Raw genomic sequence first — 12,330 nt, forward strand, 5'->3', positions numbered from 1 at the left:
TCTCCCCGCGCAGTATCATCAAAGATTGTGTATGATTAAGAAGATGAATCACCTGATTGCGAGAAAAGGGTAGCTGGAACAACATCGTTTTATTTAACAGCCACGCATTGCATAACATGATAAAGCTTTTTTTGTGGAGAAGTGAATCAATTTAACCCTCTCAATAACACCCATACGGCGGTTATTGGGAAAGTTGAGCGAATGAGATGACTTTAACTGTGCTCTGGCATTTCAAATGAGAGTGAGAGCTCTTCCTTTTCCCCCATCTCTGGTTCCATGCATGCTCTGTGTACTTGTACAATATGTGATGCTACACTCAAGCTTAAATACATACTTTTTATCCATATGTAAGTGTATTTACAGCTATTAACTGCTGCTTAACTACCCTGAAACGTAGTCAGCAGCACTGTAAAAATGGCAGGAGTTATCCGGAGGCTCGACGAGACTGTTGTCAATCGGATAGCTGCAGGAGAAGTTATCCAGCGTCCTGCCAACGCCGTCAAAGAACTGATTGAAAACTGGTAACTGACTAACTAGCTAGCTAGCTACATAATAAAGTTTTGATAATGTGCGCAGGCTTAATGTTAGGTGTTTGACTATAGTGGCATAAATAACCCATAGTGTCACCAAAAAAGGTGATAAAATATGGCAGGAGCTACCATTGTTTACATCACGTTTGTGGCAAAGCCGCTTATCAACACCTGTAACAAAGCTAGTTAATAACAGTTATGCGACACTGCGAACCGACTGGATGATTCCACTTGTTTCAATGAACCGTGGCTTATAATAACTATCATTTGTGTTTTAAAATGTTTCAGTTTGGATGCCAAGTCTACCAACATTCAGGTGACGGTAAAAGACGGCGGACTGAAGCTCCTTCAGATTCAGGACAACGGCACTGGCATCAGGGTGGGTGACAGGGGCGCCCTCAGGGGGAGCAGGGTGAAGCCCCAGCCCTGTTTGAGGTGGTGGTCAACGGGTCTTTCAAATTAAAATTGATGCCATGATTACCAAAAAGTTGAAACATAACAGAAAGGAACATTGGTAAAGGTGTTGTTTGTGCCCTCCCTAGTATCTAGTCTAATAGAGTCTGGGCTCTCTGTACCCATTATGTTAGATTAAAGTGCTCATATTATGCTTTTTGGCTTTTTCCCTTTCCTTTTATTATGTTATATATCTTTTTTATGCACGTTGTAGATTTACAAAGTGAAAAAGCCCAAAGTCCACCCCAAAGGGACTTACCATCTCCAACAGAAAACACTGTTCACAAACTGCTCCAAACAGCTCTGTTGTAGTCCAGCCTTTACTTCCGTGACGAACGTGCGTCACTTTATAACACATGTTATAATGCTCGCCTAGCTGCTAGCGTGGCACTCCATCATACTCTGCTTCTGACTGGCTAGTAGTCCTTACCTAGCTACTGCACATGTGTGACTCCCAACAAAGATGGAACAGAAGTGAGATGTCTCACTCTGTAGCTAAAACAGAGAGCTCAACACACAGGGTGAAAAGAGGAGCTGCAGCAATGTGCAGTATAACAAAAATATGGTGTATTTTGAAAATGAAACCATGTAAACCTATTCTGATACAACCTCTAAATACAATTATGAACCTGAAAATGAGTATAATATGAGCACTTTAAGTGTTTGGTTTTGTTTTTCCCCTGCCCAGAGAATGCGTGTGCACACGTCTTTTCTTTGTCTGTTTTAATTTCCGAGGCAGAGAGAAGATATGGAAATAGTTTGTGAGAGGTTTACCACCAGCAAACTCCAGACTTTTGAGGATCTCTCAGCTATTGCAACCTATGGATTCAGAGGAGAGGTAAGAGCTCTGGAGCAATATCAACGTTCAGGTTATTAAACGTTAACATATATTTAGTTGTCCCATTTATTGTCTGTGTTCTTGTTTACAGGCTCTTGCTAGTGTGAGCCATGTTGCCCATGTCACCATAACGACTAAGACAGCTGATGCCAAGTGCGCCTACAGGTATGCTAACATTTTAATTCATGGTTCACTCACTCATCTACTCTCTTGCCTCCTTGAAGCTTACATGTACATTATAGGGCTCCTGCACACTGCCTGCGTGGCGTGTCCGTTTTTTATTTCGGCACCCATGTTAACAGGTTAGAGCGTGCACGCTGCCTGCGTGACACGCACGTCTCAGGCGCACCGAAAACACGTGCATGCTAGAAATTGGACCGACGCCTATTTATCACGCGACACGCAAGCGTGTTGTAAACGTTTCCAGGCAAACTAGAATAGGAAAAGACGTTTATATGTCATTTTGACACAAATACATTTAATAAATGACATTTTGATGTTTGAAAGTCTCTATGTTTTGACATAAATGCGGATATAAATGTAATTTGGCAAATATAAAAATATATATATATCAAAATATGTGCAAACTAACGTACAAACACAAAAATATTGACAAAATAAAGTTGAAGAACACGCTATTATTTCATTTTATCAATGGGGAAACATAGATGTGAGTAGCAGCAGCGCCGCGTCTGACACGTTTCTGGTGTGCGAAGAAGTAGAAAACGCCACGCAGCCACCACGCAACTGACACGCAACACAAACGCCACGCTCACGCCACGCAGGCAGTGTGCAGGAGCCCTTAACGGGTATAAAGTGACCAGGATGGCAGAGCTCTTGTGATGCGTCGGTTCTCTGCAGAGCCAGCTACAGCGATGGCAAACTAAAAGGCCCTCCCAAACCATGTGCTGGCAACCAGGGGACACAGATTCTTGTGAGTTCATGGAGCACATCAACTGTTACAGAATGAAGTATATGGGTGTTGAGAAACCAACAGTAGTTTGCTCCCCCTGCATGCAGGTGGAGGACCTCTTCTATAATGTGTCCACCAGGAGGAAAGCTTTAAAGAGCCCCGCGGATGAGTACTCCAGGATTGTGGAAGTTGTCAGCAGGTCTGTCATCGTGGCTTTACTCATTGTCATTACTCTTATGATTCCTGCTGTTTTGATGAACATCATTGTGTCTGGATAACTCCCATGTAAACATGTTATTTTGAAGGTACGCCATACATAATTCAGGAAAAAGTTTTTCTGTGAAAAAGGTGAGATGTGCTTACTTTTTCCTTTTTTCTTTTTGTAACGTTTCTTAAAAAAAATATCTCTGTATTACTACATTTCTATGCATGTATATCTATGTACGTTTGTGAATGCACTGGCAAAAACTCATCATTTATGGTCTTGTTTTTTTCCCAGCAAGGTGAGACTGTGGCAGATGTGAGGACTCTACCCAACGCATCCGTAGTGGATAATATTCGAGGAGTTTTTGGCAACGCAGTCAGCAGGTATTAATAAACCAAGAAAGAAAAGAGATGCGCTTTGATGCTCTCTGCAGTCGTGCGACCTCTTATCACCTTAACGCCGACTGCATGACTGGTTCTGTGGTATGTTCCCAGGGAGCTGATTGAAGTTGGCTGCGAGGATCAGAAGCTCGCTTATAAGATGAAAGGCTACATCTCCAACGCAAATTACTCGGTCAAGAAATGCATCCTGGTCCTTTTCATCAACCGTACGTATCACAGAAGAGTCACATGAAGATGATGTCATCTTATTGGCGCTTTGTTTAAATGGAGATTGTGATCTGTGATGTCTCAGATCGTCTGGTGGAGTCGAGTGCTTTGAAAAAAGCCATCGAGACAGTTTACGCTGCATACCTTCCCAAGAACACGCACCCTTTTCTATACCTCAGGTGACTTAAAGCGCATTTGTCGGTTTCCTTCAACGCATTCTGTTATGGTCAAACACATTTGACATTCACTGGCGCTTTTCTAATCACCACAGCTTGGAGATCGCTCCGCAGAATGTAGACGTCAACGTCCATCCCACAAAACACGAGGTGCATTTCTTACACGAAGACAGCGTCGTCGAGAGCATGCAGAAGCACGTCGAGAGCAAACTCCTGGGCTCCAACTCCTCGCGCACATATTTCACTCAGGTATGATATGACTGATAGAGCTGAAGATCTTTGCCCGAACCCGACGGGACCCGACGGTCTTAATTTCTATCATTTTACACGGGCTCAGGCCGGGCTCGGGCTTGCGCTCCGGGTTGCGTGCTAAATGAGTGGTCAGGTGATGTGTTATGATTAGAAAATGGATGCTGAGGAGGTGAAACGGAGGCTGGCCTCTGGAGGACTTATTTTATGTCTTTGTTCCAACTTCCAAGTGGCCTATAGCCTCCGTTAGTCATGAATAAATGATGTTAAAAAAATGTATAAATGACTCATTCTTGACAAAAGGCAAAAGAGCTGTGTGCGTGCGCACGTTTGAATAATGCCGGGCTGTAGACGGGTTTGGGCTTTTAAAAAGCTGTCATCTAAATGTACTTGTCGGGCCGAATTCTGTTGGGCTCGGGCCTTGTCGGGCTGAACGTTTAAGGCACGATTACAGCTCTAATGACTCACTATGGATCACTGTCTCTTCAAATATGCTGGCAGTGTCACAGAATTCTTCGGATCGCTGTCTTTTATTGCCACAACATGTTTTCACTCCTCCTAGAGATCATCTGTCACTTTTACAGACACTAAAAGTGACAGATACACTGTGTTTTTGTTTTGCAGACGTTGCTGCCAGGGCTGTCAGTCTCAGGTGGCAGCGATGTCAAGTCCTCCAGCGCCGCGGCAGAGCCAAGCGAGCGAATCTACGCACATCAGATGGTGAGGACCGACTGTCGTGCCCAGAAGCTGGACGCCTTCCTCCAGCCCCGAGAGAAGCCGCCTCCTGATCGGGAAGCGGCCGGTCCCAGCAGCAGGGAGGCCCAGCCTGGCGGCGTAGAGATGGAGGAGACAGATGATGCAGACATGATAGAGGCCCTGGCAGAGCAGGAAGCAGAGGTGCCAAAAGGCGATGAAGACGATAACAGCGTTCAAAGGTGAAAAAAACCAAAAACAATCATGTTGGTACTACATTTTGGGTGGGTCATTATGTGTGCTCAGCAGAGGATTACGGACTCATCATACAATCATGATTAATCCAGATAGCATTTCTACAAGTCATATCAGGACAGGTCTTGATGTATGATTAATCCTGTAACACATCTGAACATTGGCCGGCAGCAGAAGAGTTGAGCAACAGAGCAGGTAGAACAATGCAACAGTACACGGTGTATCATCACTCACGATGACGTCATCTTCCTCTGGGCCAATCAGTACAAATGTCACATTGTGTTTACCTGCTGCTGACATTACAGTAGCTAAAAACTGATCTGTTTTTAAAGCTCTACCCATCAGTATTTTATTATTATTTTTTTTTTTAAAAGATGTTGCTTACAGTGATGAACACACACACGCCTTTTTTGTTGCCTCTTTTAGGTTATTATTTTAGTTTTGGCAAACAAAAGTACTCTATAAGTCTCACTACTCTCATTAATCCAGTTTTTTTTTTGCAAAAAGGTTTTGATAAATCCAGTGTACACTACCTGCTTAGGTAAAGAAAAGACATCCAGCAGCTTAATACCCAGATATCTCTTGTCAGTAGTTGGTAGAAACCAAAAACAGCCAAAGAGAGGGTAAATATTGGAGTTCCAATTGATCAGATTGCCAGAAACATGACTCGTGTGAATTTTCAGTTCTTTGTTAACTGAGTCACTACAACTATACAAAGTAATCATACGGCAAGTTTATAGTCATCGAATTGTGGATTTCCTCTGCCCCCATGTGGCTGAAAACATAATTCATGCAGCTTTAATAACTTGTCAAGTAGGGCTGCACAATTAATCGCAATTGTATCCAAAATGCAATATGGACTAGTGTAATATCCAAATCGCATGGGGGCGCAGTATTTGTTAAAGGGAAAATATGTGTCAAACCATTCAGAATGAAGTATTGTGGTGCTGCAGAGACGTCCCGGACTACGAATCCCACCCTACAGACTAAAGAAAAAAAATCTTTGTTTGGTACAGATCCTCGCAAAAAAGAAATCACACTATAATCATTTTAATTTCTTTCAATGTTAATCATTTTCAGTGAAAATGAGAATAATGATGCACAAATGATCATTCCCTCCAATATCGTGAATCATATCGCAATATCAGTCAAAAATAATCGCAATTAAACAATTTTCCTCATATCGTGCAGCCCTATTGTCTGTACTGGTTGCTTTTTATTATGGCAGGACAAAAGGTACTTGCCGCCCATTGCGTGTGTGATTAAATGTATAAACAGCCCGTTAAGTCTTACAGTATGGCGTGTCTGTAAGCTGGTGTGACTTGTTGTCCAGAGAGTACAAGAGTCTGTAAACATGCAGAGTGTGCTGTATGCGGGCGGTGTGACAGCAGCTTGTGTGGATGTGTTTGAGCCAGGAAGCGACCCAGGAAAGAGCAGCAGCAGCAGGCGGAAGAAGACGAGGACCTGACGGCCGCAGCCACGCCCAAGAGACGAGTCGTAAAACTGACCAGCATCAAAGAGCTCCGAGCCGAGATCACTGAGAACACGCACAAAGGTACGCCATGGCCCAATCCCAAAGTGAGCCCTGAGGACGAAGGACTAAAGGCTCACAGACTTCATTGATCTCAGGTGCTAAGTGAGTGAGTGTGTGAGGCCACACGGGCTCAGATAGGTAGAAATGGGATTGGGACAGCACTTCACGAGATCACATGTTACCTTGGCGACGTTTAATAACAAAGATGTTGCTGACACTTGCCGGTTTGGGAATTTTCATTTTGAAGTTTGTCGCTTTCCACGCGGCCAAGGCACAGGAGACGGCTGCCTGATTCCAAATGTTTTCAAACTCTTTGTTTTACAAGCTGGACAACAGGTTGGTCTGTGTTCCGTGGTCGTGTGTCGTGCTGTTGTTTACCTTTTGTAATTTCCGGATTTCCCTATGGTCTCCGCGGTGAACGTCACAACGCTTTGAACCGTGGGTAATTCCCTTTGGTGAAGTCTGCATCGATGCAGACTCACGGAAAGGGCTCGGTAAGTGTGTACTCAAACCCTCACGCCCTTTGAAATTCGACATTGGGACAACCCTAAGCCCTTACGAATTTCGCGAGAACGCGCACCAAAGTCTGTGAGTCTGTGAGTCCGGACTTTGGGATTGGGCCAATGCGTATCGCCATCTATTCCAGCTAAGCTGTGTAGTTTTTCATGAATCTTTTCTCTCACCTCTAAATTTCGCAGAGCTTTTTAACCCATCTCCATAACTAGTTTCACGCAACTTCTGTGTGGTTGTTTCTCCCCTTATCCACAGTTTCCTACTTTTAACAGGGGTGTGATTCTTCCGGATAATTCCGGAAATCCGGCTTTTCTGACCTGAAAATGAAGCTCTCGTAAATCATGCAAATCCGCTTTTTTTTCTTTCTTTTTTTTGGGGGGGTGGGGGGCTGTCGCAAGGCACAGGTCGGGGGTATTGGTAAACATACTCTGACTCATGTCTTCATATCACTCCGCAAGTGGTCCATTAATTTGTCACGATGTAACTTCATTCAAAGCAGAGCTTCACCAAAGAGCCTGCAATCGTTGCGGAAGGTTATTTGAATAAGAATTTTGGACGTGTGGGGGCGAACTAGCTTCTTAGCTGAAGCCGACAACGGGACAATATTGTTGCATGTTGGCAATGCAAGCTGAAGCGATGTAGCAGATGACGTTGAGAAGTTGCAGTGAGGAATATTTTAGGAGCACCATTTTCGGCAGTGCAGAAAGGTAGTGGCCCACACTAACTTAGTGTTGAGCCGGGAAACATTGCTAAAAGAGCTCTACAGCGAAAAGATGTGCTGGGCGAGCCGTCAGTCGGTCGAAGCTAACAGAAGCTAGCTGGCGTAAGCTGACAGCTGACCAACGCTACCAAGTGATCGGCGGAGACAGGGAGTACATGTATTTGAAAGAGTCCGGCAGTTGTGGTAGACGAAGTCGGGATATTGGATGGAGAGTCCACTGAAGTCCACTGCGGTCTGAAGGGCTAATCCTCGCTAGATCACTAGCTAGTCGGGAGGTTGACAGCTAACGTTAGCCAGCTGAAGCTAACAGTCGATCGATGGTGAGTAACGTACGTTACACAGGCTGGCAGCAGCACAGAGTCCAGAGTTAAGTGTGTGTGTGTGTGTGTGTGTGTGTGTGTGTGTGTGTGTGTGTGTGTGTGTGTGTGTGTGTGTGTGTGTGTGTGTGTGTGTGTGTGTGTGTGTGTGTGTGTAGAAAGGTGTTGAGAATGACCAACACCTAATCTTAAACTTAGTGTAGCTACTTAATTTGCTACGACCCGATCAGAGGTTACTTAAATTGAGACGTTCAGTCAAAATCAATCATGTCACCTTCAAACGGGATCTCTGTTTGCAGGGTTCAGGCTGGACCCTCCCGGTGATCATGCTGCTCTGGGGGACCGGCTGTACAGTGAGAAGCCGCTGCTGACCGGCGCAGAGCTCTACCGGAACTCCGACTGCTGTCTGTCCGCGCGGCCGTCTGACGGCATCAGTATTAAATTGAGACAGTTTCATTAGCGGTTAAAAACGTCTCGCGTTAAATAGTAGTCTAATTCGGTACAATTGGTTTTAACGCCTGATGCAAAGTGTAGGCCTATTAGGAGTACACATGAAAACCCTGAACAAGCAGCGTCGCTCTGCTCTGTCTTTCTGCTGTGCCCCATTCACGTAGTAGTTTTACACTATGTAGATTAAACTCTGCAATTAATCCGCGGTTCACATGTATGTATGAACTGTGGTGGTCCGTTACACTCAAGGCTATATTCAACATCAATGATTAAGTAGCCTAAGTCAATCCAACAAACAACTGGACTTTAGGGTCAAGTGTTGTTGTATCCGGCCCATGTCCCGGATGTGAAAGCCTCCTTACTGGACTACTGAATATAATAATATTCCATTATATTTTGTATTTTGAATTGTTACCTGCCACCAGAATTTTGTGATTTCCTTGCAATAAATATTGACATTTTTACCATAAATTGGTGCCTAAAAATGTATCAGAATGCAGGAATTGAAGTCATTTACCCTCAGAATTTCCTGGGGGAGGACACCCAGACCCCCTCCCCCCCCTGCTTTGTGTGTTCCCGCAAAGACAAATTCTGAGCAAGGAAAAACCCTGAAGTATAATCACAGACAGCCATAAAAAACATTTAAATTGCAGAGTTAGAGTTATAACTTAATATGTACAGTGTCAACAGAGAAACACGGACAATTGAACAGACAGTGACAACATACATACTACATACCTACATACTGTAGAGAATGACAGTAACAGCATACAAACGGCATAAATAAAAATTTGTTATAAACGTGTGCTCTTTAAAAAGTAGAAAGCATTGTTTGCCAGTTACATTAAATGTTTAAAAATCCGTAAATGTCCGTGGGTGGGGCTGCATGGGCGTGGTAATGTGGGCTGGTGTGGGTGTGGGTGGGTGTGGGTGTGGTAGTAAGGAGAAAGAATAGGAGAAGGAAGTTTGTGTGAGGTGGACCTGGTCACCACAGACCCAAATCTTCTCAGCTGTTGCTACTGTCATATGCTGCACTGTCTCTTCATGTGGCACTATTATTTATATTATAACAAGGTAATGCAATGTGTGATCAAGTGATGACTGATTAACAGTAATGTAAATGCTAAATGCCCTAATACCTACATATCATGTAAGACTCAATTTCTCCATTTCTTTGCACAAAACTCTCCAGGAAGTGCCATTTAATGGTTTATTTTTTTTTTAAAAATGAGGGGGGGAGGGGGCTGTCGCAGCGTCATGGGTGCGCCGTATATTTTCCTGCTTTTTTGTCCTTTGCCAATCACACCTATGTTTTAAGTATGCACATATTTCCTCCAGGTCTTCAAGAAATGCTGCAGAACCACTCGTTTGTGGGCTGCGTCAACCCTCAGTGGACTCTGGTACAACATCACACCAAACTGTACCTGCTCAACACCACCAAACTCAGGTCAGAGCCACAGAAACACACACACACACACACACACACACACACACACACACACACACACACTGTTCTGTTCTGTTCATTCAGCATGCTGCTTGATGTCCCATTTCACTCTTTTTTGTTTTCTTGTTGCAGCCAGGAGCTTTTCTACCAAATCCTCATCTACGACTTTGGGAACTTCGGTGTACTAAGACTATCTGTGAGTAAAGTCTTAGATTGTGAATGATTAGTATATATACTGTACAGGTTAGGATTGGTTTCATGGCTGGTTGATCTGCATTCAGACACCGGCTCCACTTTATGACCTGGCCATGTTGGCTCTGGACTCTGAGGAGAGCGGCTGGACAGAAGAGGATGGTCCTAAAGAAGGCCTGGCTCAGTACATAGTGGACTTCCTGAAGAATAAAACTGAGATGCTGGGGGACTACTTCTCCATCGAGATAGACCAGGTCAGTTGGAACAGGGCGGCGTTTGTCAAATAAGTCTCTATAGACCATAAAATCTGAAGTTTAATTTCGCTGCGTGTGTCTTTTCTCATGTTTTAACAAAACATGACATTATCGGTCTGTTATTACTCACGCTGTAAAACTGAGCTTTGTGAATTTTAGGAAGGGAATCTAACAGGGCTGCCGTTACTGCTCGACAAGTACACCCCGGTGATGGAGGGTCTCCCCATGTTCATCCTGCGCCTGGCCACTGAGGTGAACTTCTCAGAGCTCTGTCCTCATTTACAATGACATTCTGGAAACTGTTATCTGAAGGCTTTTGCTCGGCCGTGTTGTGCAGGTGAACTGGGACATTGAAAAGGAGTGCTTCAGAGACTTCAGCAAGGAGTGCAGCATGTTCTACTCTGTCAGGAAGCGGTACATCCTGGAGGCCGAGCCGGGAGAGGAGCAGGTGTGACAGAACACCAGACTCGCCTTTAAAACAAATGCTCGAGTGCTATACGCACTTTAACTTACTTTGCTTAAAGTGCTCATATTATGCTTTTATATAGGTTTACAAAGTGAAAAAGCCCAAAGTCCACCCCAAAGGGCCTTACCATCTCCAACAGAAAACACTGTTCACAAACTGCTCCAAACAGCTCTATTGTAGTCCAGCCTTTACTTCGTGACGAACGTGCGTCACTTTGTAGCACACGTTATAATGCTCGCCTAGCTGCTAGCATGGCACGACCTCATACTCTGCTTCTGACTGGCTAGTAGTCGTTACCTAGGTACTGAGCATGTGCGACTCCCAACAAAGATGGAACAGAAGTGAGATGTCTCACTCTGTAGCTAAAACAGAGAGCTCAACACACAGGGTGAAAAGAGGAGCTGCAGCAATGTGCAGTACAATAAAAATATGGTGTTTTTGAAAATTAAACCATGAAAACTAGGGGTGCACCGTTCCGATATTAAGATCGGACATTGGTCCCGATATTGACAAAATAGCTGGATCTGGGATCGGAAAAATTAACAGATCCACGGGCCGATCCAGTTTTGTTAGTTTTTTTCCCCCTCTGTCGCACGCACGTGTCGCGTGCTGGAAGAGTTGAGTGTACAAATAAATAATTCAATACATCTATGTTATTTTGTCTTGGTTAGTAAAGTAATGTTCAATTAGGAAAGTCTGGTGCCTTTAGTCTCTTTCACATGGTGGAAGGAAGGTATAAGGTGGAAGGTGTACAGTGTATTATTAATCCAACGGGATCGGTATCGGGTATCGACAGATACAAAGTCCAGGCATCTATATCGGGACTGAAAAAGTCAGATCGGTGCATCCCTAATGTAAACCTATTCTGATATAACCTCTAAATACAATTATGAACCGGAAAATGAGCATACTATGAGCACTTAAACAATAACTGTTGACAAAGAACTGATAAGTGTGATGCTATTTTCAGGATGCTGAGGTGAACTCGTGGCGTTGGAAAGTTGAGCACGTCATCTTCAAAGCTTTCCGGACCCTCTTCAGTCCTCCGAAGAGCTTCAGTGAGGACGGCACCGTGCTGCAGATCGCCAACTTACCCGATCTCTATAAAGTGTTTGAGAGGTGCTAAATCTGATCGTCAAATCTAAAATACATGCTGCCGTTTTAAACTTGATGTAACATTTGTTCTGTAAATAAATACTTTGCGTGAAGCTTCAGATGCATGTCTTCTTGAGTGACAAACCATATTCCATGAGGTCACAGGACATCCTTGTTCTGAATAGCCTATTTAAATGTGCCAAGGCGACACATAGTTTCCTAAAAGTAAGACCTGGAACACGCAGCCAGGGAAAAAAAAGAAAAAAAGATTTGGGTCACGAGTCCCCTAATGATGCCTAAACATGCTCGACTTTGATTACAGCTACATCTTCCCTGTCAGTCAGACACGTGGGCAGTGTGGAGGGATCAGAGCTCAGTGTGGAGGAAATTAACACCGCAACTAATGTTTCCAAATACATTT

The 12,330-nt window shown here is 44.0% G+C and overlaps 1 protein-coding gene across 1 annotated transcript; it reads left to right on the plus strand.

Moving 5' to 3' along the window:
- Nucleotides 1-12,028, plus strand: mlh1 (mutL homolog 1, colon cancer, nonpolyposis type 2 (E. coli)). Its single transcript, XM_031284208.2, has 19 exons — nt 1-521; nt 819-909; nt 1,723-1,821; nt 1,913-1,986; nt 2,683-2,755; nt 2,842-2,933; nt 3,040-3,082; nt 3,234-3,322; nt 3,434-3,546; nt 3,633-3,726; nt 3,819-3,972; nt 4,597-4,907; nt 6,336-6,475; nt 9,794-9,902; nt 10,035-10,098; nt 10,184-10,348; nt 10,508-10,600; nt 10,686-10,796; nt 11,785-12,028. The coding sequence occupies exons 1-19, from the start codon at nt 415-417 to the stop codon at nt 11,938-11,940; spliced, it is 2,178 nt and encodes a 725-aa protein (XP_031140068.1). The 5' UTR covers nt 1-414; the 3' UTR covers nt 11,941-12,028.
- Nucleotides 12,029-12,330: the final 302 nt, after the last annotated feature.

Source organism: Sander lucioperca, chromosome 15 (assembly GCF_008315115.2).
Source record: "Sander lucioperca isolate FBNREF2018 chromosome 15, SLUC_FBN_1.2, whole genome shotgun sequence".
In the NCBI taxonomy this organism is placed as follows: Eukaryota; Metazoa; Chordata; class Actinopteri; order Perciformes; family Percidae; genus Sander; species Sander lucioperca.

What these genes read in the sequence shown, in the direction of transcription:
- mlh1 (XM_031284208.2), top strand. Translation starts at nt 415, where the DNA reads ATGGCAGGAGTTATCCGGAGGCTCGACGAGACTGTTGTCAATCGGATA. An exon ending in TCGGTGTACTAAGACTATCT is followed by an intron (nt 10,099 to 10,183) that starts GTGAGTAAAGTC and finishes ATCTGCATTCAG; the next exon opens with ACACCGGCTCCACTTTATGA. An exon ending in TCCTGCGCCTGGCCACTGAG is followed by an intron (nt 10,601 to 10,685) that starts GTGAACTTCTCA and finishes CGTGTTGTGCAG; the next exon opens with GTGAACTGGGACATTGAAAA.